Genomic DNA, 26,779 nt, shown 5'->3' on the forward strand with positions numbered 1-26,779 from the left:
GCTCACACCTATTTGTCTATTTATTCATACATTTTAGGAGAAATATTTTCAGAGACATGGCACAACTTTAGTATTAGAAGTAAAGGTTCTCCAGAATTGTTATATTATTTGCTATAACAGAGGCGTATTTTTCTACAATAATGTGTCTGTTTCCATATTTTGTAGATGGCATCCACTGTCTTACCTGTGCAATTATGCTTCTCAATACTGATCTTCATGGACATGTAAGTATTCACATGAATAATGCATCATTGTGGCTTCAAACATCAGAATATTAATTCTTCAGACACAAGACAAAACCCAAACAGATGTTCTGTCAGCTGCCTAGAGACTGTCTGGAAGGAGAATCGCTTGTGAGTTTATGAATTGCAGTCAGGAACATCAGGAAATTGTGAGGATAAAGGGATATTCTAGCAAATACCTACCATATCAGAACTTGGAGAGTCCATTCTTACTCTCCTTCCCTTTGTTACGCTAATAATGAGGAGCAGGACCCACCTTCTTCAGGAATATATAAGGGTCATGTGTGTGGTCGTAGAAATGAAGTAGGATGTAGTACTAAGGCCTGGGTTCAGACAGACGTCCTGTATTTTCGGTCCTTGTACTCACTGGATAGCACACTGGTCCAATAATAAACAGTGTACCTCTGCACACCAATGAGAAATCACAGCATGCACTAGTCTAGTGCCAGTCACATCTGCAATTTGCGGACATGACCAGCCCAAGTTTTACAGGGAATCTGTCAGCAGGTTTTTGCTGTGTAATCTGAGAGAAGGATAATGTAGAGCAAGAGAGCCTGATTCCAGGGATGTGTCACTTGGTGTAGTTTTCATAGAATCCCACTTTTCTCTACTGTACATGTTGCAGTGATCATAATGCTAAGCTGTGTATAACCCACACCCCTGATTGCCAGCTTTTTGTGTACATTATTGGCAAGCTGCTAATCACTGTTGGTGGCGGGGTTACACAAATTAGCCTGACAGGTCTTTACATGATACCTAGTCAGGCAGTTATATCCTCCTGCTGATAAAACACTGATTGTATTGAAACTAGAACACACAGCCAAGTAAGTGACACATAGCAGGAATCAGAATCTCTTGCCCTGTATGATGCTGCTCTCAGATGAAAGAAGCACTCATATCAAAGTCCAAATGATGACTCCTGCAGGGAAAAGAGACTTCTACTTCTACATACAGCAAGAAGGTTTCAGTTAGTCAGTTTTCAATCACGTGAGGTCATAGACTTAATGGAAAGCGGAAGAATATGGAAAGCAGAAGAATTAGCTGGGTAGAAGTGCAAAATGAGCAATTGTAAGTGCACCGTGCTATATAATGTGATGATTGCAATATATTAAGGGGACACAAACTTTCATGGGAGGAGGGTTTGATAAATAGTAAATACCTGCTGACAGATTCCCTTCAATATGGGCGACTGACCCCGGCCTGCATAAACATTTGTATGAATGCTAGGAATACCTGCATAGCTGAATGCAAAGCTAATCATCTCTAAATCTGTCTTTCCCATAACTGCATACCATTAACTATACTATTAGCTGTATGTTTATTTTTTTTGTATATTTTGTATTACCCCAACTGGATGCTGCAATTGCACTGTAAGGGTAGTTTCTTTTTACCCTTCTGTGAAGGCACTGTTCTCAACATTGTGGCCATGTTTGCATGCCATTTTTCAGCTTTTTTTTTCCATTTTCTCTTTTTTTTTTTCTGCAACGTTAGTAAACAGGTGAGAAATAAAAGATAAATAAATTAATTTGGTATCTTACTTTTTTTTTCCTTTATCCTTATGGTTGTCTTTTTGGACTTCTTGTGTTTCTTTAATCTCTAGGTGGTAAGTTGAATATTTTTATATCTTGTAATGTGTCTGTCTGCCACGCAATGCCCATGTAATCATTTCATATAATAGCGTAACTATTGTATAAACATATATGCATGTGTATGCATTAGGCATCATAACATTAATTGTGCAAGTGTGCGGGAAGTGTCTGATCTCTAGAGATCCCACTGATGGCACCTCCGCAGTCACTAGAACCAGGGTCTTGAGCCCCCAGCTGTGTAATGAGGAGGGTTTATGGGTCAAGAATGCTCCAACTAAAGTTCATATCCTGTGTTCTACATTGACCCATCCAGAATTTTTCTAATGGTTTCCAAATTGCAAGTTCTGAGTGAATCTATGGGTCAATATTTGAAACTGAGTGACAATAATTGTTATACCTTTTATAGATTTTACTCTGTGCAGTAATTTTTAATGCTTTTGAGACCCTTGTCTGTTAAGAGACCGGGGGTCTCTCCCGATGGTCCTAGTGTCTGTTATTATCTGCAGATCTGTCGAGATGTTGACAGCGCTGCAGCCAATAACTGAGCTCAGGAACTCAACTGCTGCTGTTAGCTGAAGGAGAGATGCCAAGCTTGTTTAATGGCAGCTGCGCTGTCTACTTGACCTAAGCACTGTACACAATAATAGACATCAGGAGCAGTGGTGGAGTCATAGCATTGGACCTGGGAAAGGTGAGTAAGAAAAAGCTTGTTTGATTATTTTTTCATTTTACCCCTGATGAAGCACGTTGTGCGGAACACGCGTCAGGCTGGCTAGGCATCTTGATCTCCTCTCAATTTCTTGTTTGTATTATGGTACCTAACTATTACATGCGCATATGTTTTTGAAATTATGCACTTTCATCATCATCATGTCATCAGCATTACCTTTGTGTGTCAGCATAATGTGGATTTTATTAGGAATTCATATATTTCATGACTTCCTGGCATCGTAAATATTTTATATATGCTGCACAGGAATACTTGTTTTTTTTTGGTCCCTGGTTCCACTCATAGATGTGTACAACACCATATGTACATGCATAGGTCTATATGCCTACTATATATGCATAAAAAGATTGGTGAAAATAAGTATTTGATGCACTGCAAGTTTTCCCTCCTTCAAGGAGTGGAGAGATCTGCTGTGATTTTTATTGTAGGTACGCTTCAACTGTGAGAGACAGAATCTAGAAATAAAAAAACAAAAAATGACATTGTATGATTTTTAAATAATTAAATTGCTTTTTATTGCATGAAATAAGTATTTGATCACCTACCAGCCAGCAAGAATTCTGTCTCTCACAGATCTGATAGGTTTTCTTTAAGAAGCCCTCCTACTCTACCATCATTAACTGTATTAATTGCTCTTGTTTGATCTCGTTACCTGTATAAAAGACACCTGTGCACACAATCAATAACACTCCAACCTCTCCACTGTGGCAAAGACCAAAGAGCTGTCTTAAGGACCCCATGGACAAAATTGTAGACTTCCACAAGGCTGGGATGGGGTACAGGACAATAGGCAAGCAGCTTGGTGAGAAGGCAGCAGCTGTTGGCACAATTATTAGAAAATGGAAGAAACACAAGATGATTGTCAATCTTCCTTGGTCTGGGGCTCCATGCAAGATCTTGTCCCGTGTTGTAAGGATGATTCTGAGAAAGGTCAGGAATCAGCCCAGAACTACACAGGAGGACCTGGTCAATGATCTGAAGAGAGCTGGGACCACAGTCTCAAACCTTACCTTCAGTAACACACTACGCCATCATGGATTAAAATCCTGCAGGACACGCAAGGTGTCTCTGCTCACGCCAGCACATGTCCAGGGCCACCAAATACTATCTGGATGATCCAGAGGAGGCATGTGGTGAGATGAGACTAAAATAGAACTTTTTGGTATCAACTCCACTCGCCGTGCTTTGAGGAAGAAGAATGCGCACAACCCCAAGAACACTGTCCTAAGCGTGAAGCATCGTGGGGGAAACATCGTACTTTGGGGGTGCTTTTCTGCAAAAGGGACAAGATGACTGCACCGCATTGAAGGGAGAATGGATGGAGATATTGGCCAACAACCTTCTTCACTCAGTAAGAGCACTGAAGATAGGTCTTCTAGCATGACAATGACCTGAAACACACAGCTAGGGCAACTAAGACATGGCCCCATAAGCAGCATTTTAAGGTCATGGAGTGGCCTAGCTAGTCTTCAGACCTGAACCCAATAGAAAATCTTTTTAGGGAGCTGAAGCTCAATGTTGCCCAGCAACAGCCTCGAAACTTGAAAGATCTGAAGAAGATCTGTATGGAGGAGTGGGCCAAAATCCCTGATGCAGTGTGCGCAAACTTGGTCATGAACTACAGGGCACATCTGACCTCTGTAATTGCAATAAAAAGGTTTCCTTACCAAATATTAAGTCACTAAAATCCAAATTACCTCTCCATTCTTTGTATGTGGGAAAACTCGGCAGTGTATCAACTGCTTATTTTTCCCACTCTGTGTGTGTATATAAAAATCAGCTTCTCAACATGTATGACAGCCATTCCATTCCAGTGTCAGTTGAATTCCAACCAGAGTACACCTCATCCTACTTAATGTGCTACTGATTAGGTGATCACCTGAATCAAAAAACCCTGCCGTGGTGTTCACAATCCTCTTGCAATAGGACAAGCTGAATGGCAGAACAAGTGCTAGTAATATCCCAAAAGTAATAGGAATGAAAAAATAAATTTTAACCATACCAAAGGAATTGAAAAGAAAAGTCTTGAGTGAGTAAAATAAGGACTCAATTCTGGGTTACTTTTGGAGGGATACAGTGAGCGTCATGTTGCCTCTATCCGTAAGATTTCTAAGACTGCAGTCCGTTACAACAAGGTCAAGCAGCAGACATTGGGGACAACAAAGCTACTGACCGGCAGAGGGCAAAAACAACTCTCCACTGACCGGGATGACCATAATCTTATTCGAATGTCACTTGGCAACCGCAAGATGACATCAAGTGACCTACAAAAGGAATGGCAAATGGGAGATGTGATTAAGTGTACATCAAGAACAGATCGTAACCGGCTCCTAGGGGCAGGGCTCAAGTCATGTAAAGGTAGAAAAAACCCTTTCATCAATGAGAAGCAAAGGAGAGCCAGGCTGAAGTTTGGCAAAGACCATAAGGATTGGGCCATAGAGGACTGGAGTAAGGTAATCTTCTCTGATGAGTCTAATATTCAGTTTTGCCCAACACCTGGTCGTCTAATGGTTAGACGGTGACCTGGAGAGGCGTACAAGCCACAGTGTCTTGCACCCACTGTGTAATTTGGTGGAGGATTACTCCTCTTTGGTCAGACCTCATCTGGAATATTGTGTCCAGTTTTGGGCACCACATTTTAAAAAAGACATCAACAAACTGGAGCAAGTTCAGAAAAGAGCGACCAGAATGGTGACCGGTCTGCAAACCCTGTCTTATGAGGAAAGGTTGCAGGATTTGGGAATGTTTAGTTTGCAAAAGAGAAGACTGAGAGGAGACTTAATAGCTGTCTACAAATATCTAAAGGGCTGTCACATTGTAGAAGGATCAACTTTATTCTCATTTGCACAAGGAAAGACTAGAAGCAATGGGATGAAACTGAATGGGAGGAGACACAGATTAGATATTAGAAAAAACTTTTTGACAGTTAGAGTGATCAATGAGTGGAACAGGCTGCCATGAGAAGTGGTGAGTTCTCCTTCAATGGAAGTCTTCAAACAGAGGCTGGACAGACATCTGACTGGGATGATTTAGCGAATCCTGCTTTGAGCAGGGGGTTGGACCAGATGGCCCAGGAGGTCCCTTCCAACTCTACGATTCTATGATCTGGGGATGCTTCAGCAAGGCTGGAATTGGGCAGGTTAATCTTTGCGAAGGACGTATGTATCAAGCCGCATACAAGGTTATCCTGGAAAAACAGTTGATTCCTTCTGCTCAGGCAATGTTCCCCAACTCTGATGACTGGTTTTTCCAGGAGGACAATGCGCCATGCCACACAGCTAGGTAAAACAATGTGTGGATGAAGGACCACCACATCACAACCCTGTCATGGCCAGCGCAATCTCCAGACCCAAACCCCATTGAAAACCTCTGGAATGTAATCAAGAGGAAGATGGCTAGTCACAAGCCATCAAACAAACAACAACTGCTTAAATTTTTGTACCAGTAGTGGCATAAGGTCACCCAAAAGCAGTGTGAAAGTCTAGTGGAAAGCATGCCAAGACGTATGAAAGCTGTGATTAAAAATTATGGTTATTCCACAAAATATTGATTTCTGAACTCTTCCTGAGTTAAAACATTGTTGTTTCTAAAGGATTATGAACTTGTTTTTTTAGCATTATTTGAGGTCTGCAAGCCTTGACTTTTTTTAGTTATTTTGACCGTTTCTCATTTTCTGAAAATAAATACAAAATTTAGTGCTTGGACGTTCGAAGACATGTTCTCAGTAGTTTATAGAATAAAAGAGCAATTTACATTTACTCAAAAATATACCTATAAAGAGAAAAATCAGATTTAATACTTGTTGGCAACACACTTGTTGGCAAGCACAGCAGTCAGGCGGTTTTTGTCGTTAATGATGAGGGTTGCACACACACATATATACAGTGTATGTATGTATATATATATATCTATCTATCTCCTTACTGTTTGTCAAGTGACATGCATGTGGATAAGGGCAGAGAAGGACTGGGAACAACTAGTGGACACACAGCCAGGCCACATCAATATAATGTCCAGCTCCAAGGAAAGACAGGCCCCAACCCAAAGGTATGAACTGGGATGTAAACTGGTGTGCATGAAGCGTGTAAGCGCATGTTAACACTGGCCACTGAACAGAAAAAAACAAAGACGGAAACATAATGATAATATACCCTACAGTAAATAAATAAACAGCATAGCACATGAAAATAATATACAGTACTTAGCATGTTTTTGATCATGTTGGGTATCTCAATTCATACCTTTTTGCTTTTGAGGCACAGTGCAAAGCTCAGAAGGGAAGAGGCGTCATACTGGAGTTCAGATTTTGCTGGAATGGTTTGAGGGTGCCATGTCACATTAGTAGATTCAAGTGCCAGAACAGCAGAACCCCCCCATAAATGACCCCATTTTACAAACTACACCTCAATGAATTCATCTAGGGGTGCAGTGATCATATTAACACCATGGGTGTGTCACTAAATTTTATTCCTTCGGCAGTGACGGAAGAATAATTACCGTTTATACTCGAGTATAAGCCGACACGAGTATAAGCCGAGGCCCCTAATTTTGCCACGGAAAACTGGGTAAGCTTATTGACTCAAGTATAAGCCGGGTGTACAATCTCCCCTCATCTCTGTCCTGCTCTGTGTGGCTCTCCCCCCTCCCAGTATGCATGGCTCAGCTCCCCCATCCCATCTTTCTATGTATTGCTCAGATCTCTGTCCTCCCCCGTCCTCCTCAGTGCTCCCCCATCCTCCTCCATGCTCCCCCATCCTGCTCTGTGCTCCCCCCGTCCTCCCCCTTGCTTCCACCATCCTCTATGCCCCCATCCTCCTCTGTGCTCCCCCATCCTACTCCGTGCTCCCCCTGTCCTCCCCGTATCCTCCTCTGTGCTCCCCCATCCTGCTCTGTGCTTCCCCCTCCTCCCCGTGCTTCTCTCATCCTCCTCTGTGCTCCCCCATCCTGCTCCGTGCTCCCCCCATCCTCCTCAAGTCCATACTCACCCTGCTGTGCCATTGCTGAATGTCCCTGCATCCTCCATAGTCCTGGTGCAGCAGCTTCTTCCTGTGTTGAGCGGACACGTGATACCGCTCATTAAGGTCATGAATATGGACGCCATGCCTATGGGAGTGGAGTTGCGTTCATATTCATGACCTTAATGAGCGGTACCATGTGACCGCTCAACGCAGGAAGAAGCTGTCAGCCTTGGGACAACGGAGGATGCAGGGACATTCAGCAATGGCACAGGAGGGTGAGTATGATGTCCCAGTCACTGGCTCCTGCCGCTGCTCCTCCTCCCCCACTGGTTTCTGCACAATGACTCGTGTATAAGCCAAGAGGGCATTTTCAGCACAAAAAAAGGTGCTGAAAATCTCGGCTTATACACGAGTATATATGGTACATTTTTACCACCAAGATTGTGTGTTAGCCCCAGATTTTACATTTTCACAGTACTACTTAGCCATTCGGCAAGATTCGGGAGGGACGGAGCGCTATTTGCCTCCTAGAGTGCAGATATTCCTAGAATAGTTTGCGAACTCCATATAAAGAGCCCCTAAGTGCTAGAGAAGCAGAATCCCCCCTCAAGTGACCCCATTTTGGAAATGATACCCTTTTGAGAATTTATCTACAGGTATAATCATGATTTGACTCTATGGATGTTTTTCTGAAACAGACCTTAGTGAAAATTGCAAATCTGCTATTGTAGTGACCTGTACGTTATGCCCAGCTCATTCTTCTGGAGACACGCAACTGTAAATTCTGCAGGCTCTCATCACTACAGAAATGCCAAACATATGTTCTTTAGGCACACTGGGGCTTAGAAGAGAGGGGCCATTTGGATTTGGGAGAGCAGAATTTGCTGAATTTCTTTTGGGGGTGAGGGGCCACAGTGCTTTTCAGAGCCTTTGTGCTACCCTTATTGTGGAAGCCCCCTATATTTCCATTAACAGATGACAGACCTAAGTGAGGACTTGCTTTTTTTGTGGATTAAGTTGAAGCTTTTATTGAGAACATTTTATATACCATTTGGGATCACATTTATCCTGCGCTCTACACTGAGCACTTTCTTCAGGGTTTCCATCTCAATCTTCGAATGACGTGATTCAAATGACACGCCCAACTAGCCCATTTACTACAGTGAGGCAGCAGGGTTAATCTCTACTCCTTCTCGCCTCTGTCCTTCTTTTCAGAAGTGCACAAAACTGTGGTGGACCACGCTTTTATGTAATCCTAAAAAGATAGTCACCGCCGGATCATCTGATTTTCTTTTTTTAAAATATTATTTTGTGATTTCAAAATTTTTTTTTTTTTACAATAGCAGGCTAGTGTAGGGCTCTAGTAGGTTATTATTGTATAGAGTTTGATAATTGTGTTATTGCACTAGGGGGTGTTTTTTACCTCAATTTATAAAAGTTTCATAATTTTAAAGGGATTATATGATTGCACATTTTCTGCATGGAGACAGCATTTCTGTAACATTGTACAAGACGTATAAAATAGAATTCTATACAGCAGTGTCTTTTTCTAAGGATTATGCCTTGTTTTAGAGCGACTGCTCCTGGCAGACGTTGGCTTTAGACCAATTTGTTAGTTTGCTATGTACATGGTAGGGAATGGCGTGGTGTGTGCTCATTAATACATATGTGCAGATGATCGTAGGAAGGTGCAAGATGATTAAGGTGGTAACCTGCTGTCAGTGAGGATACTCCTGTCACCATTATCTTGTCTGATCTTCATTAATTCAGGAAGGCTGGAAATGCTGTGGGACTGGCGTTACTATCTTTGCTCTCTACAGGATCAGTTGCAGCATTGGATAGGAATGAATATATTTTGAAGTCATGTCATCAGTGACTGTAAATCCATGGATCTTCTATCCCATGCTGTTGTGCTATCTATCTATCTATCTATCTATCTATCTATCTATCTATCTATCTATCTATATATATATATATATATTATATATATTATATATATACAGTATATACCTTCATATTAACATCCTTTTCTTTCCTTGCTTTCATACTTGGCCACTTGGGGGCAGCAATGTTCTATGGTAGGCGCTGAGAGAAAAGCGCTAAAAGCTTGCAGTTTTTTTTTTTAAGGATGCTCAAGCTATTTGTAAAATGACGTGCTTTTTCTTTGACTTTTGGCTCATAAACATAGTCCTGGAGAATGTGCTTGAAAGCTGTGGAATGGATGGATAGAGAACATATTGCTGTTATGATGTGCACCTGGGCTGGTAAAGCTTTTCTGTGCTAGAGGATAGGCTTTGAGAGCCAGCACTCGGTATGGTGTTTTGCAATGGCTTTGTAATAATTGATTTTAAATGCACATCAATTACAGTATCTAGAGAAAATGCAGGTGATCCATTAATCACAAAACAGCCGAAATTGCCTGCCCTTTAAAGGTTGTTCCATTTATTAAAAAACTGGTGTAAATAAAACTAGTAGTGTATGTTATTCCTCTAGTGCTTTAATTGGATAATTGTAATGCTTGGCTTCTTGCCCCACTGCCTACACAATATCTCTTCTTTATACCGAAAAGCTTGTTGCCTTGTACGTGCCTGCTGTTCTTCAGCCTTGTGCAGGGGAAATCTGTAGTTAGAAAAAAAAAAGGGTTGCCTATTTTCACTTTTTATAAAGTTTTATTACAGAAAAATTATAATCACACAGCCAATTAAATTTTCAATTTTACATGTCATGATATTGTGCAACAAGTACAAGAGACACTCAGAGGTTGAGATCAGGTAGATGGTGACATGAACGCTGATGCACCAGAGGATTATTATATGGTAAAATGCATAGTGCAGTTTTTGACTTGAAGGGTCTGCTGGGGTAGTAGGCCGGTACATGTGCGCAAACCTCATCATCAACTACAAAAAAACTTCTGCTGTGCTTGCCAACAAGGATTTTGCCACCAAGTATTACGTCTTGTTTGCCAAAGGGATCAAATACTTATTTCTCACTACAAAATGCAAATATAATTATATAATTTATGCAATGTGATTTTCTGGATTTTATTTTTGATATTCTATCTCAGCAAGGGATCAATTATTTCCTTCACTGTATATAGTGAGCAGACCACAGTTATTGCCTTGGGCCCCAGGCAGCCGACTACAGTGGACATATTCTAATTTGCCTATGTATGAGAAAGACCATTGATTGCATCCATAGGAAAAGACTGTATGCTATTATAGGTAGGAGTTTGCTCTTGCAAGAAATGAAAGAACATGGCTTTATAATAAACTTTCACCTTTACCTGTACCATGATAGTATGCCTAGAACCATTCTGACATGTAAGTGTTTAATGCATCAGTGCATCCACACAATTGAAGAAAGGTATAAGTGACACGCGACCTTTCAACTTTTGACAGATTAGATTACTCCTCTCCTTCCCCTGATATTCATTGGACACCTTCTCTTTTCACCCTTCAAACAAATCTTGTCCCTTTAATTATTAATGTCCACTCTTCTGCCTCTACATGCACTTGACCTTGGGTCATGCCCTTTTCATTCACACACTGGTACTCCTATGTCGCTTTTACTTATAGCTCTTGTTTCCGTTGTAGGAGTCTATGTGCAGGTGTACATTACATGCAAGTAACCCATTATGTTTTGTGGTCCTAGTGCTGTATGCCCCTGCTGTAGTACAAGAGTCTTACCTCCCAAAAGTCCCGCATATGTTTCCTTGTTCAGTGAAGACAATCTAAGACCTAATTCAGATGTCAGTGATTTTTCACCTATGTAAAAGCACAGATCATTTTTCATAACGTTTTGGGTCAGATTTCCATCAGTGTTCGAGCCGTGTGTCAGTTTTGCCATCAATATTTCATCAGCCATTTTCTCGGATAAAAAAAATGTATTGCAAAGCTTTTCCAATGCATTGCGAGTTAAAAATGGACGGGATACAGATTGCACATAGTATGACCATGTCCTCCGTCTATGTTCACACGTCTCGGTTTTCCAGCACGTCTCGTTTTTCCCAGTGAAGTAAATGTGATTTCTGAAGTCTCATGCACACGTTGCTTCTTTTTCCCTTGCAGATTTGAAGCAGTTTCATGTCTGCAGCATATCAATTCGGTCAGCTGTTTTGCAGAATTTTTCACCCATTCTATTAAAAAAAAAATCTGTGAAAAAATGACAAAAACACGATTTTGTGCAATTTTTTTTCCTGCCAAAAGACATTTTTGGTGTAGAAATCTCTGAAGCAAATACTTATTGTGTGCAGATATCCTAAGGCTTGTATGTGTAATTTTGATCCAAGACATGGGTCAAAAATGGACATGTTAAAAAACTAGATATGTAAATGCAACCTTACTGACCGCTGACGGGATAGTACGTCAGCAGTCGGTGTCCCCTGCTTGACGCAACATGTCAGCTGTTATAAACAGCTGACATGTCCCCTTAATAGGCGCGGGTGGAATCGCGATCCACCCACGCCTATTAACTAGTTAAATCCCGCTGTCAATGCCTATGGAGGCTATTGAAGCATGCCAAAAAGTAAAAAAAAAAGTTTAAAAATTAAAAAAAAAATCACCCCCCCTTTCGCCCCAATCAAAATAAAGCAGTAAACAAAAAGTCAAACCTACACATATTTGGTATCGCCACGTTCAGAATCGCCTAATCTATCAATAAAAAAAAGGATTAACCTGATCGATAAACGGCGTAGCGAAAAAAAAATCAAAAGGCCAGAATTATGTTTTTTTGGTCGCCGCGACATTGCATTAAAATGCCCTTTGCAATCTCCACCAATTGTGAGGTAGCGCTGTCATTCGGGTAGGAGATACTCGCTTGGCAGCCAATAAATCACATCCGGCACAGGTTTTCCATAAAACAATCACGGTCCAAGCGGTTTATTTACGCATCATAAACCATGACCAGCAACATAAAGTTCATATCAAACGGCATAGCGTCCATGACAGAGCTCCACTCTAATTATCCTGTACTCACACAGGTTAATGCAATGTCCATTATGTAGCCAAGCCCACCGGGTCACACGGCTATGACCTCATCACAGGTCCTTGAACCATTCACACACACTTTGCAATAGCGATCTTAAACACACCCCCTGGGAGGGTTTGTAGGTAACTCGGTCGCCCGTCTCCCCAGCTACCTGGAGATTTCTCCCTGACACATTGCAACAGCACCTCATCAGTCTCACTGCTGATCAACACACACATAAGTCTCCATCTCAAGGCCACCCACCTTGAGATACATTATGGTCATTCAGGACTCTGCCATTCATCCTCTCTACTAGGACATCCACACAGCGCCCCCTAGTGGACACAGTGGTCACTACACCACATACCTCCCCCCTCTGTTCAAGCCTGTGAGGTTGAACACACAGCATAACCCCAGGATCTCGAGACCGGGCACTCACTACACCTTGCCCCACAGGTCAAGAGAACCGTCTCCATCTGTCATACGGCCTCATCTCTACGTTAGGCCTCCCCCGCCCCCAGCGATCAGAACATTGGCCTTGATCCTTGGCCCTCCAGTCACAGTCTGTCTGCGTCATCACTGTTTAGTCACCACCCTCCTACAGTGTGCTTCGTCACCTGACCTTTCTCCCACTGACTGGCTCTCCCGGTCGGTGCGGTCATCAGTCTTAATCAGGTCTGTCTGGCCTGAGTCTGACCCATTCAGCGTCTCACAGGAACTAATGTCTCTCAGCCTCGTACGGCCCGTCGAACTGCCACTTGCTAACATTCTTCGGTCACCTGCCATGTCATTACTTGGAGGTACCCTTCGGGTCCTTGCATCTTGGGTTGAATGCGGCCGCCACCTGGTGTTCCGTACCTCTTTATTGATCCGCCGATGGTCCAGCCTCAACTGCTCAATCTCTTGCAGGTACCCCACTCGATACTCCAAGAGCATCCGAAAGTTTCTCAGGCTTTCCACGGAGCTAACCACCATGAAGGGAATCCTACTCTCTTCACTGGATACCGGGTCTTCATCATCAGGAGGGATCCTCACCCTCACCACACCAGAGATATTTACAAGGTCTTGCATTACCTTCCCGAGTCTTCCAATGATTCTGCCAATCAGACCTTTGGGTACCGGAACCACATGTTTCCGCAAACCCAGCCGATCCATAGCCTCCTTCGCTAACTCTAGGTGTCGAGCAGCTTTCATATTACTCCGCCTGACCAGCTGTTTGGTGTGGAGACATTGTAAATGCATCTCTTTCAGGACAGCTACCTCGTTTTCTGTATCTTCCCTGGCTGATATTATCACCAACTGCCGAGTCTCAGGTGGCCAGTGCACCTTACACGCCTTGACCGCCACTTTGAAAGCCTCATGCACACCTTCCTCAGCACAGGCTTCTTGCATGTCTTCGGGTACCTCGACAACAAATTTGAAGGTCGTGGTCTTTCTCTCTTCCTGGACAGAAGACTATGGCTTTACCACGGACACTTCCCTCACTACCGTTGACCCTACCGGGTTACTGTCTTCTTCAGTCCTTAGCTCACAAACTTCATGAGATTTTATCTCTTCACGACCCTTTGCCAAGATGGATACTGGCAGTTTCGTCTTATCACTCGCGCTCACCCGCGGTAAGTCTTCGTCCAACTTCCTCTCCTGCCGAAGATCTCTTACAGTTTCTTTGAGTTCCTCCATCTCTTCCCTAATGGTCTTGTTCACACTTTGCCAGGTGGACAGGTGACCTCTGAGCTCCAAGACTTATTTCTCGAGCTCCTCGACCCTGTGCTCGGCCGTTTGTCTCAGGTCTCTTTCTCGTTTGACATGTTCTTCTACCTCTTCTCTGAGGGCCTTTTTTAGTCCTGGCCACGTTACCATGTGACCTTTGAGCTAAGAGACTTCTTTTTCTAGCTCCTCTAGTCTGTGCTCCCTGTCTCTCTCAGAGCCACAGTCACCCCCAGAGTCTGAGTCACCCCGACCTGCCGAGCAATCCGTCCAGTTACCCATTAACCATGCGAACACTCCAACCGTTTTATCAACCAGGTCAACGTCAGTCCTCTCACGAGATGTCTGGGCTGTCCATTGGGCAGACGTACCCCTTTTCTCGGTCACTTCTACCTCTAACCTCTCCACGTCAGGAGCCATCACCGTCTTAGTATCGGTTAGCCCAACAGTAGGAACGTCACCACCCTACTGACGTACGTCATCAAACCTGACAAAGTCCCGGCCCCACTCCAATGCATACACTAAGTCTGATGGTATACTGCCACCTTGGCACTCACTGCCTCCGAACCCCTCAAACATTACTCTGTCTACCGCATAGTTCATCGTGACCCCATGTTTACAGCGAACCTGGACCATTTTCTCGGTCAGACAGAAAGTGAGAGGAGTTCCTGTCAGTCACCTGACTCTTTGAGTCCAACTGTCCCGAGATTCCTTCCCGGTGCAGCATCACGGTACACACTTGCAGCCAGTCATCATCCGGAAAGAATATCCCACATTCTGGAAACAACATACACGAACACTGCGGTTCCTCTTTTGCCACACCGGCCCCTTTCTGGACCACCACCCCAATTTGGGTCACCGCCCCCCTCTGGGACTCCACCTCTTTTTGGGTTACTACGCCAATTTGGGACTCCATCCCCTTTTGGGCTACCCCCCCCAATTTGGGCCACCGCCCCCTTTCGGGATTTCCCCATGTCCATTATACAGGTCTTCTCAGACCACAGTTCACACCACACAGTTTATGTCTCTTACGATACCACACAAGTCCTTGTTGGCGCCACTACAGCTCCTGCTGTCACCGATCTTCGACACCACCGGCTGCCGTTCACACACAGCTGCTGGTGTCACCTTCGTAACCCCGCCGAGTTACTGGAAGCCGCTTGTCCCCTTCATAACCCCGCCGAGTTACAGGAAGCCGCTTGTCACCTTCTTGACTCCCACTGAGCCACCGCAGGCTGAGTTGAGAAAAGAAAAAAAACACCATAGGTCCAAGGTCATACCATGTGCTCCCGGGATCTGATTCTGTCTCCTAGAATCTCCCAACACTTACCTTCCAGGACCTTTCCTCACTGAACCCTCCAGGTACACAGTCTTACTCACTGACCCAGGTCAGTACCACACGAACACCTGTCCGTTACCTGTGTCGGCCACACAGGTCCTAGGGTACATCTTCTCCGCAGAGGCACCCTAGCAATCACCAGTCTCTTTCTCCAGGGGAAGCGGCTGCACTGGGCTCACCGATCCGGACAGTGCCTTACTCACTAGGCCGCCCCACGGTTCCAGAACCACAGCTGAGCAGTGGCTTCCCCAAATGCAGGCCGTCACAGGCTCTGCTCACACACGTGGCCGGTCAGCATATTATACGGCTTTCACAACCATCAGCCCTCCTGGCTCAGCCTTGCCCTTAGCAACCGAATTTTGCAGTCCTTCCGTTGCTCCTAGCAACAAGGCTACAACACTGCCCTTTGCAATCTCCACCAATTGTGAGGTAGCGCTGTCATTCGGGTAGGGGATACTCGCTTGGCAGCCAATAAATCACATCCGGCACAGGTTTTCCATAAAACAATCACGGTCCAAGCGGTTTATTTACGCATCATAAACCATGACCAGCAACATAAAGTTCATATCAAACGGCATAGCGTCCATGACAGAGCTCCACTGTAATTATCCTGTACTCACACAGGTTATGCAGTGTCCATTATGTAGCCACGCCCACCTGGTCACATGGCTATGACCTCATTACAGGTCCTTGAACCATTCACACACACTTTGCAATAGCATTCTTAAACACACCCCTTGGGTGGGTTTGTAGGTAACTGGGTCAGCCCATCTCCCCAGCTACCTGGAGACTTCTCCCTGACACATTGCAACAGCACCTCAGCAGTCTCACTGCTGATCAACACACACATAAGTCTCCATTTCAAGGCCACCCACCTTGAGATACATAATGGTCATTCAGGACTCTGCCATTCATCTTCTCTCCTAGGACATCCACACAGCACCCCCTAGCAGACACAGTGGTCACTACACCACACCAGCATGCATCGCTGTGTTTGACGCAGACGAGCGACCTCGTTGGCAACGCAGAACTCAGTTACGCACCAGAGATCCCTACCAAGTCGTATCGTTGTTGGGATCGCTGGTGCGTCGCTATATGAAATGGGACCCTTATACACTACAACTCACCATTTCCCTGGATGGAGGAGGGGACAGATAAGGGCTGATTTAGGAGCTCAGCAAGACACATGGCCCCAGCGTCTTCACCATCGGAAGGAATCTGGGGAGCTGGGATAGCTAGGGCGCCCCTAGCTTTCGGGATAGGAAAGGAGACCCTAGTCACGGGATATCCTGCATTAGTGCCGTGACAGTAATATTGCATCTTTAGAGATTTGATGCAATATTTACCCTTGTTGCTCAGTAATGAAAAAATTGTGATTTGCCAACAAAAAAAGTGTCAATTAAATAACCCCATGGCCTCCAGTGTCTCAGTGCTTCTTATCGAAAAAAAATGTGAATTTTCTTGTGGCGAAGTCTCAGCTGCCATCCAACAGGTTTAATTATAGGCATCTTGAGAACACAAGCCAGGCAGCAATAACAAAACAAATCATCAAGATGCCTTCTAAAGGATCTTGGTTGGCTCATTGCGAGAGAAAATAATTAGTGATTACCTGGAAAACAATGACATGCTAGATTCTTTAAGAAGAAGATGAGGCAGCAATCCCCCATGGCCTTCACCAAAATAAGGATTGCTTCATCAACAGACCATAATGAATTCTGTCTATAATTCTAGATTATTCTAGAAATACTCAGAGCCTAACCGAAATATGTGACTTGCAATACTTTTCTGTTAGCGTTGCTGATTGTGATACAATAGTCCAGTAGGACATCTTGGCCCAGTCTTGATGTTTCACCTTCTGTGTCTTGACCAGTGGTGGTCGGGTGTCAGCCCTCCTTACCTTGGCCATATGTCTGAACACCTTGTGCTTCTTGAAGTTGTAGTTCTGGAATATGACAGCACTTGAGGATAATGGGTTCCTGGTCGCTTCACATTTGAATCTTCTCAAATCTTTATCAGTTAATGTGCGTCCATTTTTCCCCAACACATTTCTTGCGACCCTGCTGACTATTTGCACTAAAGCTTTCTATGGTACTGTGAGCACACATTAATATCTTAGCAATTTCAAGAGTACCTCTGTAAGGTTATGTGCACACGTTGCGTAAATGGATGCAGAAATTTCTGCATCTCCTGGCAGGAAAAACGCAGCTGCAAAATATGTTTCTGATGCCTTTTTGCCCTATGTTTTTGGACTGATTTGAGTAAGATCAGTGGTGAAAACTGCTGGCAAAGAGACTGGACATGCTGCTGATTATTTTCTGCACCAAATCTGCAAGTCAAAAATACTCGACGTGTGCATGGAGCTTCAGGTTCAAATTCACATTGCTGGCATCAGGATTGCTTCATGTTTTGTTAACAAATCTGCATGGCAAAAATGCACCAAAACCACACCAAATCTGCAACGTGTGCACAAAGCCCTATGACTTGTGGCATTTTTTTTTATTTTTCAAAGTCTGCTAAATCTCTTTTTTTTGTCCCATTTAGCCTGAGAAAAACAAGCTGCTTAATAATTCTGCACACTTGAATAAAGGGTGTCTATATCTTTAGCTAACATTCACAGTAAAGGGAAGTTTACCACCAAGATTGGAGCAATTTTTATACTACGGGCAACACTTTTGTAACTTTTCGTGTAATTTCATCCATCTTAGTTGCTAGTCATTGAGGGGCATCAAAAATTGATAAGGGCCTGTCACACTAAGCGATATCGCTAGCAATATCGCTATAACGTCACTGGTTTTGTGACGCAGCAGCAATATTGCTAGCGATATCACTATGTCTGATACTTACCTCCGACCGACTCCCCCGCTGGTTATCGCTGATCGCACAAGAACGTCCTGGGCCGCTTCTCGTCGTCTGCCTCCTGCTGGGCTTCCTGTGGCACCGACGAGCGGTGGTGTCCGTCCACCTCAGTGATGTCAGGGAAGTCTATCACATGAGTGTTATAATTAAAGTCAGTTTGATATTAAATGGATTTTGGTTGAGCTAGTCTATGAGCCGCTGCTAAAAATGAGACTTATGGTACTTTTTTTTTCCTGTAATTGCTTCTCCAGAAAGGAAATCTGACATAATTTGAAGAGGTCAGCCACTTTCTCTTGTCTGTTTGTGAGGAAGCTGCAGTAACAAAATAGTGTCCAACCCCTTTAATTGTTATTTACCTGTAGATTACTTTATCTGCAGGCAAATCGTATTTCTGAAAGTGACAAATTCCCTTTAAAACTTTTAGAAACAATTATGTAGCCACTTGGACATAAATGATCAAAGTAAAAGCCCAAACCTTATTAGGTCTGAGAGATCTATTTAATAATATATTCATTTTGTATTAAAGGGATATCATGTTATTAAATTACTTTAGTTAGAGAGCATGAAAATAAACTTATTTGCATTTGACTTGCTATTCTATCTACTGTTATTCTCCTACAATGAGAGCTTTTATCTTACCTAGTGTACAGGTTGTTTTCATTGAACTTGACCACCAGAGCCAGTGTACACCATCTTTACATTCCTGGAGATGCATTAACTCCTGACATCCCAGTCAGCTCTATCCAGCCCATTGATTTAAATCTAGAAGTTAGCTGCTTTCACCACCCCCATCTCAGATCCTGACCACGCTGCTGTTATAAATCTTGCAAAATCACCAGCGTACACCATCTGCTGTTTTCAGAGAAGTTTTCCTAATCACGGCTCTCCCTTTCTTGAGCTGTGCTTGTTCAAATGCAGTTATCTTTATATGCAAATTCAGTCATACCAGTGAAGTCAAACCACTGATAGTTGTCTGTGATGCAACAGGATATGTGCTGAGCTTTGTAGTTGTATTAATACTTCATTTCTGCTGCTCACCAGAACTCTTACTAAGGCCAGGGTCACACTTGCAAGGAACTCACATGAGTCTTGCGTCTCAATACCGGGGACTGCCACCAGCACTCGTACCGGAGCGCTCAGCTGCATAGAAATACTTGCAGCCAAACACTCTGGTCCGAGTGCCGAAGGCAGTGCCGGGTACTGAGACGCGAGACTCGTGCGAGTTTCTCGCAAGTGTGACCCCGTCCTTAAGGAGGATTGCCCGCCCCATCAGAAACCAGGAAGTAAGGAGACTGCAGAGTTGTGAGCTGCTCAAGGGCCAACTTAGAAAAAAACCCTTTAAGAATGAGCAGTAAATATGGTTTAAAACCTCTGTATTCTGGTACTAGACCTCCAGCGTATGCAGTACTATTACAGAATGAAAAAAAAGCATGATTGCAGATTCTGCAGTGAAAAATGTTTAGGGTACTCACGTTCTTTGAAGTCTTCTCATAGAGTTTGATACCCTTAATTGCAGCATCCGTTAAATTTAAATAAAAATGTTACAGGTTTCTTTGTACTTTATTTTCACAATATTTCAAATAACTGTTATTTAGGTGACATTATAAATTATTAGTTCAACACCAGATATATAATTCTATGTAAATTGTTGAACTCTGCTTTGCCATACATTTCTTCCTTGGTTGTAAATTAGGATCATAGCTCTGTGAATTACTATTGACTGCATTCAAGAAGGAAATGTAAGCTGTTCTCTATTGTAAGGAGTGTTTGCACTGTGTATATGGTGTATCTAAAGGCCCAATACACATTAATTTTTCTAAAGTGTAGAATGGCCTTAGATAAGGATCCGGCATGTCTGATTCCTGGATTGCTGATCCCTTCATTTTTGGCTCGATAAGCCGACACTAGAGGGATCTGGCTGTAGCTCTCTTGTAGAGAGCGCAGGATTGATTGGCAGAGCAAATCTCTTGTGTTTGGAGGAGTCGGGACAGATACAGTTGTGTTAAAAAAAAAAGTGTTTGACCACTTCCTGATTTCCTATTCTTTTGCATGCTTGTCACATGTAAATGTTTCAGATCACCAAATAAATTGAAATATTAGACAAAGATAACACAAGTAAACACAAAAGGCAGTTTTTAAATGAAGGTCTTATATTATTAATGGAGAAAGAAATCCAAACCTACAGGGCCCTGTGTGAAAAACTGATTGACTCCTAAACCTAATAACTGGTTGGGCACTCTTAGCAGCAGCAACTGCAATCAAGTGTTTGTGATATCTGTTAATGTCTTTTACAACGCTCTGGAGGAATGTTGGCCCACTCGTCTTTGCAAAATTGTTATAATTCATCCACATTGTGGGGTTTCCGAGCATGAACAGGCTTTTTAAGTTCATGCCACAGCATCTCAATCGGACTTTGACTAGGCCACTCAAACGTTTTAATATTGTTTTTCTTAAGCCATTTAGAGGTGGACCTTCTGGTATGTTTTACATCATTGTCCTGCTGCATAAACCAAGTACGCTTCAGCTTCAGGTCACCAACAGATTGCCGAACATTCCCCTTCAGTATTTTTTGGTAGACCGCAGAATTCACGGTTCCATTTACCACAGAAAGTCTTCCAGGTCCTGAAGCAACAAAATAGCCCCAGGTATCACACTACCACCACCATATTTTACTGTTGGTATAATGTTCCTTTTCTGAAATGCTGTGTTACTTCTACCCCAGATGTAATGGGACATACACCTTCCAAAAAAAACTTTTGTCTCTTCAGTCCACACAGTATTCTCCCCAAATTCTTGAGGATCATCAAAATGTTTTCTGGCAAAACTGAGATGAGCCTTTATGTTCTTATCACTCAGCAATGGTTTTCGTCTTGGAACTCTGCCATGCAGGACAATTTGAGTCTCTTTCTTATGGTGGAGTCATGAACACTGACCTTAACTGAGGCAAGTGAGGCTTGCAGTTCTTTGGATGTTGTTGTGGGGTCTATTGTAACTTCTTGTATGAGTCGTCGCTGTGTTCTTAAAGTAATTTTGGTTGGTCGGTTACTCCTGGGAAGGTTCACGACTCTTTCATGTTTTTGCCATTTGTGAATAATGGCCCTCACTGTGGTTCATTGGAATCCCAAAGCTTTATAAATGGCTTTATAACCTTACCAGACTGATAGATCTAAGTACTTTGTTTCTCTTTTATTCAAGAATTTATTTGGATCGTGGCATGATGTCTAGCTTTTGAGGAACTTTTTGTCTACATTACTTTGTCAGGCAGGACTTATTTAAGTGATTTCTTGTTTGAGAACAGGTGTTGCAGTAATCAGGCCAGGAGGGGGGGCGATCACTTTTTCACACAGGGCCGTGTAGGCTTGGATTTCTTTTTACCTTAATAATAAAGATCTTAATTTAAACACTGCATTTTGTGTTTACTTGTTCTATCTTTGTCTAATATGTTAATATAATATGTCAATTTGTTTTGTGATCTGAAGCATTTAAGTGTGACAAACACGCAACAGAATAGGAAATCAGGAAGGGGGCAAATGCTTTTTTACACGACTGTAGCTGCTGGCTGAATAGTTGGGACAAACCATCGTTTCTGCCTACTACTGTCTATTGTGTATGGGGTCCCTAAGGCTAAGTGTATTGTGCAATATATTCCCGTCAAATTCTTTAACATACCTTAGATCCCCATTCATCAGACGGCACACTTTTGGCTTTCATTTGGATGGCATGTGTTGGTATGTAGTTACAGCAAGGTGCTGTAGATTCCACTTTCCAATTCAGAGGGGAACTACAAAAATGTGTTTTTTTGCTATGGCTCCCTGATGAAGTGATGCCTAGGCATCCATACAGACTGTAGCCACTGTCATGCATATACTTTATAAATATATTCACCTGACAGCAGCCACAACCTCCTTGTGTACACAGACTTACATAGCTAACTATGTTGTAAATTCAACAGATATCATTTTGCACATGTCCAAAATATGATTCCTGCTTCAGGATAGTATATCAGGAATAATGTGCCCTCTCCAGGTAATGATATTCATATGTTGTGACCGTTCCAAATTCACAGTTAACTACTTTTTATGTAACATATAGAACTTAGCATTCAATCATATAGTATATAGGGGTACTATATGACACCAACACACCAAACAAGGTGCTTTATTATGGAGAGTTCTGAGGCTCATCAGGATTCGGTATGGTTTTATTTCATCGCTCTTCTCTTGATGAATGTTCCTTCCTGACAGATATGTTTTACCAAGCATAGCATTGTGGCACGTGTCACAGAGCTGAAGTGTATCTAGTGATTTATTACAGGCATACGTTTGATTAGTCAAGGCCAGGTCATCTGTCTTGTTGAGTGGTGAACTACCATCTTGGAGAAAGATATGATTGTAATTGATGAGTGCCATCAGCCAGAGACATCTTAAATAAAGGCAGCAGAACGCCAAGTTTTACAATGTCCATGTTCATCCAGTAATGTGCGGTATTCCCAACCAGTATCCCACATCGGGACAACAGTAGCACGGGAATGCTTGCTTCCTTGCCCTTCTGTCCACATAAGGCTTCTGAGCTGTCTTTCTCGCATTCGTGTTGAGTTGCTCTTCATCACATCACCTTGCACATGTTCTAACTACATATATGTGTTTAACACCAGTCATGTTTGTGAAAAAAAACCTGTAGCAGTAATAAAATCGTACTTTCAGGCAATTCATTTCGTATCTGTCTAAAACATTGCTTTGGTCACATTTAAATTAATGCAGGTACAAGGAAATACATCATTTTTAATGCATGACCTTCCATTTTTCAGAATATTGGGAAGAAGATGAGCTGTCAGGAATTCATTGCCAATCTCCAAGGGGTGAATGAAGGGACAGATTTCCCACGGGGGCTTCTCAAGGTCAGTCCTTCTTATGGTGAATTTCCATATGTTAGGCTGGTTTAAAATTGGCGTTTCACAGACCTGTGTCGGTCTGCGTACGGCCACCGCTAAGCTCCACCCTGCCACGCCTCCTCCGGTTAGCTCTGCCTATGGGCGCATGATGCTGCATGCGACTTGTGTCCCCTATCTTTAGCACTGGGGACGCAGGCCGTGCACAGGTATGCGTTTCCCATCGCATGCTTCCTTTTGACGGTGCGCCGACCAGTGCCAAACGCAACCTGTTGCATTTTGGTGCGCTCGGTGCACCGTCAAAAGGACGCATGCGCCGGCAAATGCATACCTGTGCATGGCCTGCGTACCCAATGGTAAAGATAGGGGACGCAGGTCGCATGCAGCGTAATGCGCCCATAGGCGGAGCTAACTGGAGCGGGCATGGCAGGGGGCGGAGCTTAGCGGCGGCCGTGCGCAGACCGATGCAGGTCTGTGAAACGCCAATGTGAAACCAGCCTTAGCGCTGTAATGGTAATGTAATGACATCACTAGGTCATTCTGTCCTTATTAAATTATGTACTTTTTAGTTGTCATCTGCTATCATCATCTAGTGTCAATGATTGGATTTGATTAAGGCAAAATGTGTCTAGATTACTACAGTTGCATCCATTTTCTAAGTTCTTGTTTGTTATGAATGTAATACTCTTCTAGTCTCTATGGGTTACCTTTGTTCCAGGATTTATTTTTGGCATGATGACATTCCATAGTGATTTTATGCCTTCCTGTCAAGGCTCGGACTGGCCCACAGGGCAACATGTGACTCTCCAAGTGGGCCTCTTACACCACTATCTGAGCAGCTGTTGGCACAATACACTTGATTTACTATGTGAAGACTTAGTCATCAGTTAACTAATCATTCATCTGACCAGCTACCCAGCCTGTAATTATTTAGTAGGTCATTTTGTGAATGAAGGTAATGTAATATTTATTTGCATGTAGCTAAACAGTAGGCCCCCAGAGAAGGTGTCGGACCCCGGTACCAAGTGTCCATCAGTAACATTGTTAGCACTCATTTACTATTGCCAAAATATCAGTTATTTTTTTTTAATTTTAGGTATGCCCATCTAAATTAGCAGTAATCTTTATTGCGTATATATGGGGAAAATATTCCCGTTGGCGACAAATCTCAGTGAAAATAAAATACAATATTTGTACAGTTGAAACTACAATTGGAATAATTACTGGTTCCCTTCTTGATCCATTTTTCCCTCACTTTTCTTGGATGGGAAACATGTAGGGAGACAGAATTCTACTAGCTCTTGAATGTTTCAGGCTCTTCTCAATTCCCTACTGCTTCAAGTTAGTAAATGACTAGAGATGAGCGAATATGTTCGGCTCCCTCCTTATTCGGCAAGCTAAAGCGCCTACCGAACAAGCTGCCGCGGGAACCCGGATACTTGGTTCGCTCCTGCTGATCGGCGCCGCAGTTGCTTGTGTAGCGGCTGTGTGACAGTCACAACACATGAATGGAGAGGCTGTTTATTGGGTTCTCCATGCATGTGTTGTGCCTGTCACACAGTTTCGACACATGCAACTGCGGCGCCGATCAGCAGGAGAGAACCAGGTATCCGGGTTCCTGCGGCAGCTTGTTCGATAAGCACCATAGCTTTCTGAATAAGGAGGGCGCCAAAGATATTTGCTCATCCTCTATAAGTGACCCCCTACCAAATGGTATTTTTTCACTGTGATGGATGTTTTTGAGTTTTAATTCACCTTTAATTTTCTTACAAATAAGTTTATTTTTGCTGACTTTATGAGAAAGAACATGGTATTACTTTTTTTCAGTGCAAAAGTGTAGTGTCAGGGTCACATTTCCTAGTACAGTCTTTCAATCTGATAATTAATGCTCGTGAAGCCATATACTGAATTTTGAACTGTCTGCATTATTGCTGGTTATATTTCAAGGCCAACAGACATGTAAAAGACAAGCTGAGGATATTAAAAAGCGTATTATAAAAAGGAAATTAATGCTTTAAACTATTTCATAATTTTTTTAATTATGGAAAAAATCAATATCCAGTTAATGTATTCTGCTTTTTTTTTAATTTTAAACAGTTTTTGAAAAACTATTTTTTCCTTTTAATTGATTATCATCATTTGTTACTTTGGACTGATGCATACAAAAATATCTATGAAAACCAAATAGATCACATTTTCCTAGCTTATTTAACTGTGTGTTTGCTTGTGGATCTAAGGCTGGGATCACACATGCGAGAATCTCATCCGAGTCTCGCATGTTAATACCCGGCCTAAGGGGGGCATTTCTCCTTGTGGAAAGTGCTAAGCCAGCATAAGGAGACTTATAGGCCAAGTAATGCTCTTCTGGGAATTTAAATATGCAGATAGCCTCTTCAGAAGGAAGATGACTTTATTTCTGGTGCCACCTATTGGATGTAGCAATCATAAAAGTTAATATTGACCCTTTAACACCATGCTGTGGAGTCTGAGTTGTGGAGTCGGAGTTGGTATAAAATGGACCAACTCTGACTAAAATATGTAATAAATTAGGTACAGTAGTTTAATGCAGGATGTGATGTACATTTTTTCATAAGATTTTGGGAAAGTTATGAAATGTCTGTTCTGTTCCTGATCTAAGGATCTGGGCTTTTAGTTGAGATGAATCTGTGCTGCACTTTATGTACATGCTCAGTAGTGAATCTCCTGCACTTTATGCACATGCTCAGTAGTGAATCTGTGCTGCACTTTATGCACATGCTCAGTAGTGAATCTGTGCTGCACTTTATGCACATGCTCAGTAGTGAATCTGTGCTGCACTTTATGTACATGCTCAGTAGTGAATCTGTGCTGCACTTTATGTACATGCTCAGTTGTGAATCTCCTGCACTTTATGCACATGCTCAGTAGTGAATCTGTGCTGCACTTTATGTACATGCTCAGTAGTGAATCTGTGCTGCACTTTATGCACATGCTCAGTAGTGAATCTGTGCTGCACTTTATGTACATTATTAGTAGTGACCAGTTCTGTGTGGTCAGGGAAATTGAGGAGTCGGAGGTTTGGCTTATCGACTCCACAGCCCTACTTTAACGAGCCTCCTCACATGACTTCGGATAAGTAGCCAAACCAGAATCTTCATTTGCAGACGTGTTTCCAGCCAAAGCAGGAAATCTGAATTCCCTGTGTAAGAGGCTTGTGTTTGTGAACTTTCACTTCTGCCCTTCCAGGATCTTTCACATGTCATTTAATTTTGTGACAATTATAAGCAACACTATATTTTGCAGAAAGTGGAGAAAAGAAGGAAGGAAAGTGAACTAAAGGACCAATCCGCCCCTCCACTAAAAGGAAGCTATCATCAGAAAATGGCTTATTGTTTAAATCATGTTTTTATGTATTTGAAAAAAAAAGTTGACATTGTGTTTTATTTTATTCATATCACACTCTTTATTAGAAAAAAAAATAGAAATCTTGCAATTTTAACATTTACCACAATGCTATTTAGACTCA

At 42.7% G+C, this 26,779-nt stretch overlaps 1 protein-coding gene across 3 annotated transcripts in view; it reads left to right on the forward strand.

Annotated features, from left to right (window-relative positions):
• Nucleotides 1-26,779, forward strand: part of PSD3 (pleckstrin and Sec7 domain containing 3) — a 662,461-nt gene that overhangs the window by 306,446 nt on the left and 329,236 nt on the right. For 2 of the 3 annotated variants that reach the window (XM_073543278.1, XM_073543289.1), the window contains 2 exons: nucleotides 166-226; nucleotides 23,193-23,283. In XM_073543278.1, the coding sequence (XP_073399379.1) occupies nucleotides 166-226; nucleotides 23,193-23,283 (152 nt within the window). The remainder of the gene's footprint in view (nucleotides 1-165; nucleotides 227-23,192; nucleotides 23,284-26,779) is intronic. The other variant, XM_073543269.1, reaches the window with a different exon arrangement.

This window comes from Dendrobates tinctorius, unplaced genomic scaffold, assembly GCF_039654945.1.
Source record: "Dendrobates tinctorius isolate UK_male_01 unplaced genomic scaffold, ASM3965494v1 ptg000011l, whole genome shotgun sequence".
NCBI lineage: Eukaryota > Metazoa > Chordata > Amphibia > Anura > Dendrobatidae > Dendrobates > Dendrobates tinctorius.